Here is a 15,079-nt window from a genome sequence, read left to right as displayed (position 1 = left end):
ACGACTTCTGTTAGAGGAATTAAAATAGAGAAAACTGATTATTCCCCTCTTTCTATTAAATCTTATGTTGGACAGGAAATAACTAGTTGCTGTGTCACTTTTCTCCCTGGTTCTGTATCCGTTATTACGTTCATTCAAATCTTCTGTTACTTCACTTTCCTATCCTTTCTACTGTTTCATATGTTTCTGAAGCCCTTTTGTATCTGCGTCAGAGAGCTGTTATTGAGGAAGAGATGTTGCTTTTGCAACAAAACAATGCTTACGAACTTGTGCACCTCCCTGCCGCTATGTTTGTTGCTGTTTGTGAGTTTATACAGTGACATATAACCCTGATGCTTCAATTGACAGGATGAAAGCTCATTTGGTAGATAAAGGATACTCTCCAAGCCCCTGGTGTAATATATAAAGACTATCTTGTTGTTCGAAGCACAATTCTACCACACCAGCATCATATACCAATGCAAATGAGAGAAAGGTGCAGATCAAACATGCAACTGAAACCTGTTCAAGTAGAAGTGCTGCTTGAGATTCCTTGAGTTGATCCTGCAGGGAGATGGTATTTTGCAGGAGAGACTGCTTCTCCACATCCATATGAATCCCTGCAGCAGAAAGCAACTCCTGAACTGCTTGAACCAGCTCTCCAGCAGAAACTCGGCCATATCGAAGTTCTTGACAAGACTGCACATGTGAACAACAGAAGCATTATTAGCGACAGTCAAAGCCTAAAAAGGGATATCCTTTTCACGGACTATGTTTCTCAAAGTACATGGAAACAATAGGCAGCATTTATGAAGATGGAATAGCATTTCCAGCAATAAAATAGCCAATGAAGGATCCTTAGCTCAGGTACAGCAGGAAACTGCTTTTCATAAACCTTGGAAGTAACTCATCCTATAAAAACAAACAAAAGATACCCGAGTCCAGAGTGCACAGATTAGGAACGGCATAGACTAAGTATGCTTGCCTTGCCATATTGCTTATTCCTTAGTCCATTCTAAATAATTATTTCCTGAAGTTTTCCAACTTTCCCAGGAATAACTAAACTATAATTTCTTGCTCTGTGCATATGGCACAGAGTTGAATGTAAGAAAATACAGTGTAAAAGTTCAAACTTTTATCAGCTAATTTCACCCCACTACAGAGTTGCCAGTTGTCACAAAATGGGATCAGCAGAGTTTTCTGCACTTAAGAATCTATAGTATCAACCAAGCACCACACAAGAACTAAGCCAACCTGTGAGGATCTCGCTCTTTCTGTTCCAGAATTTTCTGACATCGCTATATGAGTCCTTCTACCAATAACTGCAGGGGCATCATCCTGTAAGCTTGATGATGAAACGGCAATTCCCATGGAAATATTTTTGAAAGAGAAGACTTGTGAAGACAAAAGCAGTTCTGTCACTCCAGCCATTGTTTCCACCTTCAATCTGTACAATGCCTGTCCTGCCGATGGACTTACATCTTCTGGAACCCTACCATATCGCAACTTTTCTCCATTCTGCAACCTCCAAGCCACTATTTCTCCTCTATAGAAGGGTCTCAACGGGTGAAACTGCACTTGCATGGCATCTTGAGGTTGTATTTCTTTTCCTAGCAAACTATTGCTGCAGTGTCTTTGTTCAAGTTCTCTCTTGTCGGAACATATTTTCATAACATCGACAACAATAGATTCAGAACCTTCAGGACTGAAAAACAATGACGCAATCGGCAAAGGAATAGGGGACCCTAAAAGCTGGCTCACAACAATTGCAATGACATCAAGTACAGAAATACATGCTGGAGGCTCAGCGATCATAATGCAGGCCTTTGCCTGGTCAACAAAGTAAAGAGTTCGATGGGGAGATCCACCCTCCCACCCAGGAAAATAGGATTCCTTGTCTACACGTGTAATTTCAATATGACCTGGAAGAAGAATAAACTGAGTATTGAGGCTCTTTACAAACTGCAATTTCCCTGCCACAGTGTCTAAGGTTTTTTGTATGAGTTCCAAATTCAGATGACTAAGTGCAGGTACATATCTGGACATGCTTTTTACAATGGTACATATAGCACTGTGAAGAGATAGGCTGCGCAATCTATTTTTGATGGCTGCTAGTGGAACTGATCTGATGCAGTCCAAAGTTTGCAACTGCTCTCTCTGACAGAGTTCCTGCAAAAATATGCCATTTCCGCTAAAGAAGCAACTCAATAAAATCACTTGCATTTCTTGCTAAAAGAAATTGACTAGCATAAAAAGAATTAATACAATATCATTTTACCTCAATAACAACATCAGACAGTTTTCGGATGCCAAGGGCTTCACATATCTTGTCAGGAATAAGAGGATGGACAAATCTTAACCTTGAAGTATCAATATATTTGACGAATTGGGAGCCATGAGAATCAATGTATACACATGACTGCGCGTGCACAAGTCTGCAGCCATCGTCAGGGACTACAGCTTCTGATTTCAATGCAATGCCATCAGTGACGTTCACATCAACAATCCCATCAGAGAAGAAATACAAAATTTCCATTACAGCACGAAGTTCATTTGGATTTAGACGCTGATATCCACAAGTCTTCTGGAGATCTGACAGAAGACTCTTTGCTGATTTAACTGAGAGCATGTCTTGAAGTCCCAAATCTTTAAGAAGCTTAATATAAGGAAGATATATAGAAGGAAGTTCAAAAGCAAATGGCGACAAGTTAATCGTGAGACGCACAAACAGAGAATCAGCTGTCACCAAGCGTGTACCATTGGCAGCAGGCAAAAATGCCACTTTCTGCAATTCTGTAATATCTGCAAGTATGAAAATAAAATCAGGAAAGCAAAAACGTAAAGACAGCTTGCACGTATCAAATTCTATAAGCACAGAGACTAATGTTATTGAACGCACACAATTTGCATCATTATGCTAAACAGATGCAAAAACACCTAAAATAGGTCAATGCAATCAATAGATATACTTGAAGATGAATATTAATTCCAGCCTGCAACTTGCTTTCCTGTGTCTCTGACATTTGGGGAACCACAACCAACTGATCTTAAAGTTTAAACTGTTGAGTAAGGCAGGGTTTAATAATTACATGTAGCACTCTTCCTAATGAATCGTAGTAGCCTAAGAGTAAATTGTGGAAAATAACAATGGGGGAAATAAATTTAAAGGCTTAAAAAGATTTGAAGGCTGTACTTCCTGTTATTATACTGTGTGAATTTTTGTAAAACCACAACTAACCAATCAAAATGTTAAGCTGCTAGATAATTTGCCTTTTTTTGGCCTTGATAATTTGCGCGTGACAAAAGATATCACATAGGTGCAGCTGATGTGGTGCCAACAGCCCTATCATATTAGGAATGCAAAGGCCTTTCCTTTGAAAGGAGACTTGGGAAGAAAAAGTTTTGCTATTGACCAACCCATACCTTATTACCAGTTCCAGTCTCTTTAACAATAACATGTTCAAAGAATTTTTTATTTATCCCATCCTTTCATAGAAGAATGATGTATAAGGATGAAATGGTAGATGAAGGCTAATGCTAATGCAAATATAAGGTCTAATTCTGTTTAGATTAGCAAAAACCAGCTAATCCCTCAAAATTGTTGAAGAACCAAACTAGAGCTTTCTTTGCAGAGAGAATGCAAATTGACAAGACCACATCAAGAGAGTTGAAGCCCAAAAGCTTTAAACCCTCTATTTATTTGATGTAAATCTAAAAAAGCACAAATAAATCCCCATGAGTTTCTCTACACTAAATAAATCAACTCTAATGAAATAGCAAACAACATACAGAGAAATATAATAGACCATACTCAATAGTAGACAAGTCATCTTTCCAGTGATACCAAAAAAAAAAAAAAAGTTATCTTTCCAGTGATATCCTTGGAGAATGGCCCAAGTGCTTCAATAGCTAGTAGTAAAGATTCAGTGCGTGGAGTTTATGGAAATCAAAGTTGAGTGGCCTAAATCCATGTGACCAAAGTACATTGACTGTCTGTGAATAGTACCCTTCAATTTTCAAAGCATTGACTGTGATGTACATGGTTATTTTTTGTTATAACAAAAAGTTTCCTTTTTATGTCGAAAGTGCCCATGTCAATATTCACGATTTTACCTATAGACTGTTCCTAAATATCTTGTTCATTCGCAATGAAATATCTTCTTTATATGCACGTTTTTGGGTGGGCTTAACAAGGCCCTTTCAACATTATTCAATTACATAATGAGTTGAGTATTATTATCTTCTCTACAACTGAAAAATTTAGTCAACTCGAATAATAGTTTGATATCTTTCATGTCTCTATCTACGGATGGAAGCAGGCTGATTTAATTGGGCTAAACTTATAATGAGTTTTAAATTTTAGGTTATGGAGTGAGTTTGGAGTGCAATGTAATAACAACCATACTGGGTCAGGCATGGGTTTGGGATTTGTTTACAAATACACCAGAACTGGAACTCACCTATAATATTACCAAAATGTCCATTTTGGGGGAAAAACACAAAATTATCAGGTGAATCCCATAAGACCTGAAACTCATTTTATTTTTCAACAATATTTCAAACTCAAGGCATATTTTGATCAATTAGATGTGTTAAACGGGTTGTCCTGTGACTTGTTTAATAAATCTGTTGTGTTTGGGTTATTACACAATTAATTAACATGTCTTGCTTGGGATGGACATAAATTGGACATGACACTAAAATGACTTCATTATTGTCACATCCAAGGTTTCAATGAGCCTTATATTCATATAGAATCCCTCCACCAGATGGGGATTGAGCTCTTAGATTAGGTTTTCTGACGTGATTTAGTAAAAGTGCTGACTTTCTAGCATGGCTGTGAGATGACTCATTATGCAAGCTTTAATTTTTCAATATGGTCACTGACATGGCAAACTTAATCATGTGACAGTCAACAAATATATCTGTAATTTTAGTTACTCCTAAAATCATAATGGTTTTGTTGATCCATCTGAAATTTTTAACTTCTTTATCAATTCCTTAGAGCTGATTTACTTGTCCACGTTCCAGATCCAACAAAGTTCGAGATTGAGATTTAATTAATTGGGCATTATATTCACACTGGTAATTCCTTGTTGACATTTCTCTCATATCTTAATTTATACAGAACCTTGCTTCTATAATAAAGGTGCATTCTGAGGTGTGAAGGAAACTTTCAAGCATGGATAACATTTTCCGGTGGTCATTGTACTTTGGGTCATTTGCATTTGGTTCACTAAACTTCAATTTCATCCAGTAGAAGTATTGAGATTCACTTTGGATGTTAGAAAATTCAACCCAAAATTTAATCTGTTAGTTGTAGGAAGAATACTTATATGCAAGACCAATGAAACTCCATCCATTAGTGATGTACAATAATGCTTTAACACCTCCTCTTATATGTGAATCGGACTAATACTGTATGTAATAATGCCCTTGGAAATGAAGAACGGACAGCCACACAGGCGAGATATACTTAGAACATAAATGATGTGAATAATTTCACATGAAAATTTTTTAAGCCTGAATAGAAGATGATAGTACCTGAAGAAGAAAGGGAATCCCACAACTTATCCAGGTATTTTAGAATCACTAGGGTTGCATCATTAACTGTCATCATGCCAGATGCTATTGGCCAGTGAGCAAGTGTGTCTTCGCCTCCATTTCTTCCAATAACCTAGACCAAGATTTTCAATTTTAATCATTAGTTGTGTGAAGAATGAAAGTTAAACCAATTCAAACAAATTAATTGTACCTGCAAATGTTTCAGAACTCTCGAAAAATCTGGAGGGCTTTTTAGGTAAAGTGATCCCCAAGAGTATTCAGGTGGAATAAAACTTTGTCTGGTCAAAATGGGAGAGCAACTCCAAGCCAAAGGCCAATCCTTCAACAGAATGGCATCACTATATGAAGTAAGCACTCTTTTGCCACCTTTCCTGCCAGCAACACTTGGAAAACCCAGCTCAGCAGGAATGCACGCAATCTTGCCAAGATTATTGCAAAAGTTGTTACCATATAGGACAGCGAAGTTAGCGAAAATAGAATCAACAACAGATCCAGCCAATGCATATATTTCCGTAGGGACTCCATTCTGAGAGTTCACCAAGTCTGTCCCAATATCATCTGAATCCCCTATGCCTTTCATCCATTCAGTTGCTAGATACTCGACTCTTTTGCACATTCAAGTATTATGTCTACTTCTGTCGCAGTTCGTAAACCTATTTTCCGTAAGATGGAAGCCAACTATCTGTAGAAAACCTTTCTCCAGGAAATTTTCTCCTCTCACCAGAGAACACAGATGCCAATAACGAATCACTTGGATCAAACAAATCCTTAGCCACAAATAAATCTGGGGAGAACTCATCAGCACTTCTGATAAATTTAGTCTCTTTCAAAGACTCAATTACACTAGATTCCACCTGGATATTTTGCCAATTCATGTATATATAGAAAAGTATATCCTCCTGCTCAGCCTGAGGTTTCTTGTCATACCCAGGTAAGGCAAACCTTACCAAAATCTGTTGATCGTGCAACTCAGGGATACCAAGTGCTCGAAGTAATTGACCTTCAGTGGATTCTGTATCATAAGCAAGGCAATGCTCATGAGAGGGCTTAAGAAATGAATTAGAAGATATGATACAATGGTTTTCATTGCACAATCCTGAGTATGCTCCAGCAACTGTTTTATAAATAGGCAGCAAACGTATTGCTTCAAGTTCTTCTGAATCATAGATGGAGCGATTAGACAAGAAATCGTTCGCAAAAAGGCTAAAGAGTTCATCTCTGTCTGAAGCCGAAAAGGACGTAAGTTCAGGAACATAGCTAGCCTTTCTAGCTGCAACTAACTTGGATGTGATGACTTTCCCAAGTGAGTGGCCCAGTGGAGGGAGACAGTTGCAAGAAGCAGCACACTCGATAAAAGCTGTATCAAATGTTGGTATACTGCACTGATTCAACAAGGACAACAACCATGGATACTTAAATTTCACAGCTTTGAATGCAGTAATGTAGGGAAGAGTTGAAATAGATTCAGAAGGGCTGTTTAGTACAAAGTCAGTTCTATTATCTTCAGAATCAACAATTTCCAAGGAAGATGGATCTGTCAGTGGCGGAGGAATAAAGATGAGATGACTTTCTTTTACACGGCACAAAATTGACCTTCCAAGAAAAGCAGGTATTAGAGGCCAATCAGAAAAGAGAGAAAGGTCTGACAATGAGCCATTGAAATTTTTCCAGAAAAGTTTAATCCATTCAGGGGAAGGACCTCCCTCAGTACCAGACCCAGGTGTATTTTCCCATGAAAACCAGGGAGCCAAGTTCGTCGCCATAACATGAGCCACCCAATTCTCATGGAAAAGCAACTTCATATGCCTAGAAAGTAGTGGAAGAGAGAAATTCTGCAATTTTAACAAATACTGAAGAGTAGAATTTGAAAAGATTTCAATCAAAATGGATCGATCCATTACTTTTGCATGGATAAATTTTGCGGCTAAAGGAACCATCAGCTCTTGTTGTTCCCTGCTTCCAAGCCACAATTCAGTGATCCCCAGCCTAGTAAGATGTTCTGCTGCTGTTGGACATGGTAAGCCCTTAAGTTCTGCAGCTACGAAAAGCAGTTTATGGTCTACGATTCCATTGCCGCCATTGGAAATAGCAGAATTGCTGTTCCTCGGAATTAAGGGCACTCCAGCTCTACCAATATCTTCAACCACTCCTCTACTGAAATCAAAAAAGCTTTCCCCAAACTTGTCACCATTTCAAGTGCATCTCCGGAACTATTGGCACCATGAGTAGATTGATTTGGACTTTGGAAATTAGAAACTGACAAAGATGCAGCACCAGCGCCTGCAGAAGTAGATTTGTTAGAAATAGAATGGTTATTACTCCCCCCCACTGATGTACTATCTTCATTAGAATTAGTCGGTTCTGTGAAATGAATATCTGATAGGCAGTACTCCATAACATCCACATAGGTGTCAACAGACCGAAGAACAGGAGATGATGAACGAGCTCTTAAGAGGTCACGCACCATCTTTGGTTTAATTTCTTGAACTGTAACACCAACGGACTGAATCTCAGCCACCAATTCCCATGATACAGAGAAAACTGGATATTGCTCCTTGACAAAGTCACAAACTGTGGCGGGAAGCAAGTTACCACCCACCGCACTCCCAGGCTGTGAAAGAAACATTCCCTCACTAGCTTTTACCAGGTTACCCGAGTATAACTGCCACACAGGGAGGTCAACTGCACGAGCATAGAAGGGCCTTATCAATTGCTGCACTATGCATTCCCAATCCGCTCTAGGTCCATTAATTGCCACCAAACCACTTTCACTGGTATGTTGATCTGTCAGAGCAGACTTAGGCCAAAAAGAATATATCTGATCTCCATAGGCCTTCACAGACAAACTAAGTACATGGGCTAAACCAGGTTCTATAACAGAATTCGAAGGCTCTCTCCTCAACTTCTGCAATTCCATCACCATTTCAGCGTATGAATCAAGGACGCATGACATCAATTCTCTATTCCAAGTCTCAATTAACTGATCTCCAGCATCAAGCACTATATCAACCAATTCCTTCTTATCTTGGTACCTGAAGAGATAACGACCTTTGTTGTGGCAGACAAGGAAACAACCGAGGACTGTGACTGGTAAGTGTATATCACTAGACAAAGGAAGAGGTGACAGAATGGAGCTGCCTGGACAAATAACAGGATGACCATCGCGGGATACATGCGCAGCAACTCCAGCAACAGGTGTAAGATTGTATGCCATATACTTCCTGCATTTTATCATTCATGTAAAAAGACTCCATTCTGACAAAAATATTGCAAAATCTACAGAGATGTGAATAGGAGGAAAAACAGAAAAGCAGACAGGACAAAGAAAAGCTACAGTTGGAAAGACTCATACTTAAAAGCAGATGGCATTCATTAATTAACAAATTCACAGAACAAAATGATGAAGTAGAGTGTGCCCATTTGTTTGAATACACAGCTCAAGAATGACAAATAAGTAGCAGTGTAAACCACCAGAAATACTTCTTCTATATATCTTGGCAAAGATTATATTATCCAGAATACCCCTCAGGAACTACTGGGAAGCAAACTAGAATATCACACACTGAGTAAGGAAGGGAAAACAGTCAGGAATGCAGAGCACCAACACTATGAGAAAAGAGTTTTGTCTTTAAAGTTCAACGGCACATGCAAGGTTGGTAATTCACATGCCGCAGACATAGTGATATCAGGGATTAGTTACTGCTGATGCAGACAGTGGTTGTTGACATCATCCACTGTGCGGTGCCACTAAGGGCCAACTATTGCCACAATCAGCCAGCACTTTTGGCAGTCAAATAATCCAATGCCTGACCAATCAGCCAATCACCATCCTAAGACTCAGAGATACTACACATGCTCCACTTCACACACCAAAAATGCCTTTTCTTAAGCTGCTTTTAATAAAACATTGGTGATCAAAGCTTTTTTAAAACAGGCAGTATTTTGTGTCAAATAGATAACCGATGAAATTCAACAACCACCACTTCCATACTATGCCCCTTGTAACATCCACTTGCATATGTAAGAAATGACTTTCAGGGGGTTAATTTTTATTCAATGACATAAAATAACACAAAAAACAATCAATGTGTAGGATCAATCTGCTTCTTGGGAAACCAATAGCCAAGAACTCAGAGAGAGAGAGAGGGGTACATCCCCAATTCAAACTGTAAATCAAAAGAAGTTGTGAATATACTGAAGTTTAAAGAATACCTATCAAGAGCCATATTTCTAGTCTGGCCAGAACCAAGGCTAAGCACAACAAGCCATCTGTCAACAACTCTAGTAGCTCCTTTATGGACAATCACATCTATACTTTGAACTTTTGTACTTGTGTTGGAGCTGCTAAATAACCTTGATATCTGAAATTTTCTCCACTTCTTCTCTGAAAAGGGGTTTCTAGTGACAGCAAATGATGAATCAACAGAAACTGAGTACTGCTCTGATGGCTTTGCATATCCTTCCTCCCACGTTGAGATTGTCACCTATTCAAATGCACACATCAAGTTAGACATTGGAATCACATTACACAGAAGGTTGTCCAACAAATAAGCATCACTGGTGTAGAATCAATAGATACATGATTGCTGTCACTCCGACAAATTACTGTTAAGAGATGTCTGGGTTTCTCCCCTCACTAATCCAGGTCTGAGACAGGAGGACTTCACTAGAAGTGCTGCCTAAGATAGAATAACATCATGTGGATACATCCAAATAGATAGAACATGTGTCTCCCAAAAATACCTAATGCCTTCTTTCAGTAAGTTCATTTGCAAAGATCTTTTCCCCCTAATATGCTTATCAATTGCAGGTCTCTATTGGCTAGCCCATTGATTTTTTTTGGGTGTGTATAAGTTGTCTTTAAGGCTTGGATTAAGATCACTCAGCTAGACCTGACAGCTACCTTAACTACAACTTGAGGGGAAAATGATGTGCACGACTGCACAACTATGCGTGAAGATGACTATCTTCAGTTTTAATAGCATTCACCCTGGAATCTGCTTGCTTTCCCCACATGATGTTGCCAGATATGTAAAATGTTCCAGGAAGAATCTCCAAAATGCTAATCTTACTGATGAAGCCATCATCAAAGCAACTCAACTCCAAAAGAAGCTTGAAGTCTAATTAGCTGTTAGCTGTCTAAGATAGATGATTGACGACAACAATAAAGACAACACCAATTAGAGTCTTATCCATGGAAAGTGGTCAGCTATTTTAATATATTGCACCATGCTCTCAATTGTGTATCAACTGAGAGATCTAAGTGCTCGAATTTTATTTTATTTTTTCACTTTATCCTTTTCAGTCTTCCCACCCATATTTAAGTCTCCTTCTTAAAACACATCTTCTCCTTAGACATCCACAGGTAGCCGTTCCACATGTGAAAACCACCTTAAAAGAGCTTCTCTGATCTTAACAAAAATTAAGCTACCGTAAATCCAACAAAGCATTCTGATCTCTATATATAAATGTGCATGTTTGTGTTTCACTGCCTAGCACTTCGTGCCATAAGCAGTGCAACATTAAAAGCCATTGGGAAGACAATTTTTCTGTATGTTTTAATACAGCTTGGTAGTTCTAGGCAACATATTTCTCAAGCTATTGCTACCTTTCATGCACGAAATTACATCAATTAAGTTCTTGGGAAGTTAAACCAACCACAGACAAAGAAATTGGAAAGGTACATCATCATGAAATTTTCTTTAGTTATCATAAAAAGGAGGGAATGAGCAAGCATGTAGATGAAGAGTGTTGTAAATGCTTCCCTAAAGTATGGCACTGTTTTATTTGTACTGAAACAAGTGGAAATGTAAGACTTGTCGATTATGAAAATCTGGAGACAGGCTTGGCAGAAGGTTCCAGTTACCAAAACTGGTACCGTTTTTTAAAGGACAATAAGTTAGATATAAGTTTGAACACTCTCAATTAATGTGGAACTTGCAATTTAAACCTGAACTCCCACTTTGCCCAGTGGAGTAATTATGCTTTCAGCAACCAATTTCTAAGCTCCTACTATAATATCCCAACAATGCAAGCTCATTCTACGGTTAGATAAGGAATTATTATTCTGTTAAACCACTAGAAAAAGGAGTTCGCATAAGTATGTAAGATATTAGTTTTGCAATCGTAATTCAATTGAACAGAGTTTTGAACACAAAAAGGAATAATCCTCCCAATAATGTAAAACCACTTTCAAACAGTTCTTTCATTAGTTAAACTTCTTGGGAAACCTTCTTTTTTTTTTACCAAAAAAATATCTTTTCTGAACTTTTTATGATATTGGTCACTGCTCAGCTCAACAGTTGTCAGTTCTATGAGAAAATAAGGCTTCAAAAGCATTATTTGTAGCATCAAAGTTTGCCCATGTTAAGAGTCTGTGAGATTTTGTGGGACCACTACCAACTATTCTAAAAGTTTAAGCCGCTAGATGAAGGCACAGTTTAATATTTAATAACTCTTAACACTCACCCTCACGCGTAGACTGGACTTTGGCCTAAGCCTAAAGGCATGGAAATATATAATTGGGGGGCAAATAGGGGCCTGGAAAGATTTGAACTCAAGACCTCTTACTCTAATACCATGTGGAATTTTGTAAGACCACTGCCAACTGTTCTAAAAGCTTAAGCTGTTAGATGAAGGCGTGGTTTAATATTTAATTACTCTAACAGAGTCAAAAAGCAAAATCGGTTTAATAGTACAAGCAAGGTAATGCATTACTGAGACCTGAGGGATCTGCGATGTAGTTAACTGTTTCCTAACCTGCAAGACTGACTTTAAAAACAGAAGAACTCTTGATGCATGCTCCAAAAATTTGTCAGTTTTCGACTCAATGTTCTTCAATCCCATTTCAAGTCCATCCTTCATGCATTCCTGTGAAAAGGGCATGCGGACCAAAGTAGAACCAGATGGTGACCACAATTCATCTTCATCAATCAGCAACGCACTAAACTGATCACGAAATCGTGCCGTCAAATTAGTACCTGAAAAGCCATCAAGCAGTAAGCTTCAATGATTCAGCTATTAGCACGAAGCGCAGAGCACATAGTGCCAGAGGATTATACATTCATCCAATCAACTGGGTAAATTGATCTTAGAATATTGAAAAAGTAAAGGTTCTACAAAATAAAGTACCAGTAGAAATATCTACAGATTGGGATATGAATATGGCAGTGAAAATGTCAATAATAGCACAAAAAGCAGGTAACATGATGAGATCATTTTTCCCATATATAATGAAAATACAGAATCTCAATCAAATTTAATTCTCCCTTCAGTCTTAAGCCAAGCTAATACAGAATAAAACCAATGAAACAAAATATGGTTCAACTTACTCAATGCTGACACTGAGAGACAGCCGAACAAGGGCTGCCATCAATCCCTAAAGACAGGCCAACATCCATTTCCCATGCATTTTAAGAACTTGTATTTGACTAAGGCTCAGTTTGTTTGCAAAAAACAAATAATTAGAAAAACACTTTCCTAAAAATGACTGCCTCGTATCACTTGAAATAATAAGTCAATGGAAAAAGTTTCATTACCGACAACAATTTATATCTAAACATTTCATAAACAATGAAAATATTGTTCTTTCATTTTTTATTTTATTTTTTTGGGTAAGCAATACACGTGGTGATTTTAAGGAAAATGTTTTCCAAATCATTCATTTTCCACGAAAGAAATGGAGCCAAAGTTTTTAAACAGATAAAAAGACAAACATTGACAAATTCTTGATCAATTGAGCTTATAATAGGTATAAATAGGTAATACTAAGATATAGTTAAACTCCTATTTGTTTTAAAACAACATAAGCCTTTAGAACTGACAATTGCGCCTCAAGTTTGATCCCTCGTAACCCCTATTTAGCCCTTTTTAGGTTTCCTTCACTATGCACAAAGTGATTCAACAATTCTTTCACCCACAAGCATCAGGTTTGCATGCATAAGGCCTTCGCTGTCAAATTAGAGTTCACGTGAGGGGGAGTGTTTTAAGGTATAAGTATCTTCTGCACCTTTTCTAACAGCTTTAACCTTTTATGACAAGAGGTTGTAAATATATATATTTTTTGCTGGAAACAAATACAAATCTATCATGAGAAGATCCTGCTACATCTCTTCTGAAACTGAGGAGGGTACAACACCTACACATCCAACTCCCCGGCAATTTAGAATGTAAAAGCTTGAATGTAGATACAAAAGGCTAAGGCAAATGTAGATAAAAGGCTAAGGCACTTGTTGTGGGACTTCAAGGGTAAAAATCATGAAAGTCACCCAATTAAGAGTTGACTTTCACAAAGGTAACTATCTTTGTGCATGGGACATGCTAATCTTCATATTCTTCCAATTTTTTTTTTGACAACTGTATAAGCAAATCCTTTACATTTCTTTTGCAATAAACAGCATGCACTCTCCATCTTGCCCAATTAAACTACTTTTTTCAAGCCATTGAATTAGAACCTAAATCCCTCACCGGAATTCAAAAATCCCTAATCCCTCATTTGAAGTTGCAAAATTTCATGATTTGTACACATAATCCACTAATGATGCACAAATAAAACATGGTAAAATCACCTCAATCTACTTATTCCTACTCCCCTGCAATCGCATGACATTTTAAAAATAATGGAACTGTCAAATAACACTTTTTAGCTATTGCTTCTGGCTGACCTATCATATCCTGTACTGTACCTTGATATAAAGTCATAACACTTAATTTTCCTATCAAAATATTAAGGAATCAATTTGAATAGCATTTGACACACAAGTTTTAAGACTTTCAGCACACGTTTCCTAGTTCTCATATTGGTGACTCACCTTATGATAACAATGACTATTAACTAAGGTGGTAGTGGGCTCTGCACTACTTCCAGCCCAAAGATCCTCTAATCCCCCTAAATCAGGAAACTGTTAATTACTGAAGAACGTGGCCTAATCTTGTATTTCAACAGTTAAAAGACAAGTAGACTAATGAGCCATGCAAACCAACAAAAGAACAAGAACTACCAGAGGCAGTTTCTCTACTATTGTTGCTGTCTTCTGGGAATATAAGAGTTACTAAACCCATCAGCTCATTGCATCATCCAGTTAATCTCCACCGGTCCATAGCATCATTTAGTTTTAACAACAGATGAAGGAAGGAATTAAATCACATTGAACAAAGAAAGGATATGGGGGAAGTACAACAACAAGATATTAATAAGAGAAGCACAAAACAGAATACATCACCTCTCAATGAAAAAGCTTTTGCTGCTGGAGCAAAACTTGAAGGTGCCCCAAGAGCTAAACCCCGAGGATCAAATATATAGAAGTAGCCCGAAGAGATGACATATAGGATATCACAAAGAGCATAACAGCTTAACAATCCCAAACCATAATTTAGGGTATCACCACATAGCCTCCATGGAGGGCGAAGTTGAAGACTGCTTATTTCCTCAGTACTCAAGGTAACACCTTCAAGAATAGCCACTAGACCAGGACCTTGGAACTCCGCTGAAATTGTTTCAACAATATAAGCACGATTGAAGATAACATGAACAAAA

At 37.9% G+C, this 15,079-nt stretch overlaps 1 protein-coding gene across 1 annotated transcript in view; it reads right to left on the bottom strand.

Moving 5' to 3' along the window:
• LOC104421597 overlaps positions 1 to 15,079 on the bottom strand; it is a 29,463-nt gene that overhangs the window by 2,385 nt on the left and 11,999 nt on the right. Inside the window, 11 exon segments of the mRNA XM_010033604.3 lie at positions 502 to 678; positions 1,234 to 2,148; positions 2,258 to 2,781; positions 5,524 to 5,656; positions 5,735 to 6,156; positions 6,159 to 6,215; positions 6,218 to 7,711; positions 7,714 to 8,765; positions 9,757 to 10,028; positions 12,304 to 12,524; positions 14,766 to 15,029. Coding sequence (XP_010031906.2) covers positions 502 to 678; positions 1,234 to 2,148; positions 2,258 to 2,781; positions 5,524 to 5,656; positions 5,735 to 6,156; positions 6,159 to 6,215; positions 6,218 to 7,711; positions 7,714 to 8,765; positions 9,757 to 10,028; positions 12,304 to 12,524; positions 14,766 to 15,029 — 5,531 coding nt within the window.

This window comes from Eucalyptus grandis, chromosome 10 (genome assembly GCF_016545825.1).
Source record: "Eucalyptus grandis isolate ANBG69807.140 chromosome 10, ASM1654582v1, whole genome shotgun sequence".
NCBI classification, from domain to species: domain Eukaryota; kingdom Viridiplantae; phylum Streptophyta; class Magnoliopsida; order Myrtales; family Myrtaceae; genus Eucalyptus; species Eucalyptus grandis.
This window is presented reverse-complemented; position numbering and strand designations above follow the sequence as displayed.